Source organism: Arabidopsis lyrata, assembly GCF_000004255.2.
Source record: "Arabidopsis lyrata subsp. lyrata unplaced genomic scaffold ARALYscaffold_1, whole genome shotgun sequence".
Taxonomy (NCBI): Eukaryota; Viridiplantae; Streptophyta; class Magnoliopsida; order Brassicales; family Brassicaceae; genus Arabidopsis; species Arabidopsis lyrata.
In genome coordinates, this window is record NW_003302555.1 from 29,584,484 (window position 1) to 29,586,183 (window position 1,700).

At 39.8% G+C, this 1,700-nt stretch overlaps 1 protein-coding gene across 1 annotated transcript in view; it reads left to right on the forward strand.

The window, feature by feature from the left end:
* LOC9327926 (DUF21 domain-containing protein At1g55930, chloroplastic) overlaps positions 1-1,411 on the forward strand; it is a 3,553-nt gene extending 2,142 nt beyond the window's left edge. Inside the window, exons 8-12 of the mRNA XM_021012154.1 lie at positions 22-132; positions 232-323; positions 406-471; positions 610-726; positions 838-1,411. Of these exons, the coding sequence (XP_020867813.1) occupies positions 22-132; positions 232-323; positions 406-471; positions 610-726; positions 838-1,233 (782 nt within the window). The 3' untranslated portion in view covers positions 1,234-1,411. The remainder of the gene's footprint in view (positions 1-21; positions 133-231; positions 324-405; positions 472-609; positions 727-837) is intronic.
* Positions 1,412-1,700: the final 289 nt, after the last annotated feature.

The window sequence follows — 1,700 nt, forward strand, 5'->3', positions numbered from 1 at the left end:
TGGCGTGCGAGGAGACCATAGTGGTGCACTTTTGTGGAATGAATTTATATGTTTCTTCTGTTTTGCAGGGTAAATTGCTTGAAAGTACCACTGTGGTGGACATGGCTCATAAACCTGCATTCTTTGTCCCTGGTAATCATAGATGCATTCAATCTTTTAATTTAATACATATACCTTTGACATTCTTTGTTCACATGGAATAATCTTTCATGTTATGTCAATAATTTGCAGATTCGATGTCAGTTTGGAATCTTCTTAGAGAGTTTAGAATAAGAAAGGTTCACATGGCAGTTGTTCTTAATGAATACGGTGGAACCATCGGAGTATGTTGCTGGTTGTCCTCTTCTTAACTTTATTTTTTCTCTCCTGCTCTCTTGAAAGGTTGTCTAATTTCTCTCCATGCAGATAGTAACTCTTGAAGATGTGGTCGAAGAGATTGTTGGTGAAATATTTGATGAAAACGATTCAAAGGTAAGCTCATCCTAGTGTTTCAGCTTGTTGCCATTCTTCAAGGTTGGGTTGAATAGTAGGAGATTCAGAACAAAACGGGTTATATATGAGAGCAGAGGAGATTCAAATTTCTCACTTGCACTGTTTTGGGCTCAATAGGAGGAAATTCAGAAGAAAACGGGTTATATCGTGATGAGAGCAGAGGGGATATATGATGTTGATGCCAACACTTCGATAGACCAGTTATCTGAAGAACTCAACATAAAGATGGCAGAGGTAATATACTCTGTAGCCGTGTCGTTAGTGTGTCCCTCTAGAAAGAAGAACCGATCTTTAAGATTGCTTGTTGGCAGAGTATAAACTATCCTTTTGTTCCCCTTTTCGCAGGGCCATCAGTATGAGACAGTCTCAGGTTTTGTCTGTGAGGCCTTTGGGTATATCCCAAAGACAGGTGAGAGTGTGACGGTAGTTCTTGAAAAGGAAAACTGGGAAGAGAATGATGAACAAGACGAGGGTAAGCAGGAGCGTCAAGATCAGAAGGAGAAGCACCAAATTTATAGACTAGAGGTACTAGCAGGGAATGCCAGAAAAGTGAGTGCAGTCCGGTTCGAACGAGTTAATGATATGGATCAAGTGTCAGAGGCCCGGGATGTGAAAAACATGGTTCCCAAGTTCGTAAGAAAATGGAGCAGTGAGGAAGATTCCGATGGTAATCTCCAAGCCAAGAATGCCGTCTTTGATGAGCATCTAATTGCTGAAACTGAAAGTATGAAGAAAGAATAATGATAAAAGAGGAGGAAAGAGGCAGAGGGGAAATAAAGGATGAACAATTGTAAGTTTTAATTGCATGTATAGAAAGACTCGTTAAAACTCTGCTTTTTCATTTTCAGATTCATTGGTTGGTAAAAAAACTGATTCGTGTTACAATCAATGATTCAGGTTGATGCAGCTCTTTAACTAAGTCACACACACACAAGATATATATAGGAAGAATGATAAAAGCTCGCAGGTCGAAATATCTATCTCAAGCGGAAAGAAAGACAAGTAGAAAAAAAGGTCTAATATAAATAATCCTTACAGGGTGGTAATATTTGCACTTGGTGCTTTCTCATGGTAGTGATTGCAGCTGCATACGCAGTTTCTGACTTTCGCCGATGATCTATTATGGTATAGCTCACAATATAGGTACACAACTAACCATAGTAGGCCGAGGGACAGGAGCAAAAGTCCGCTGAGCACACAAACAGCAG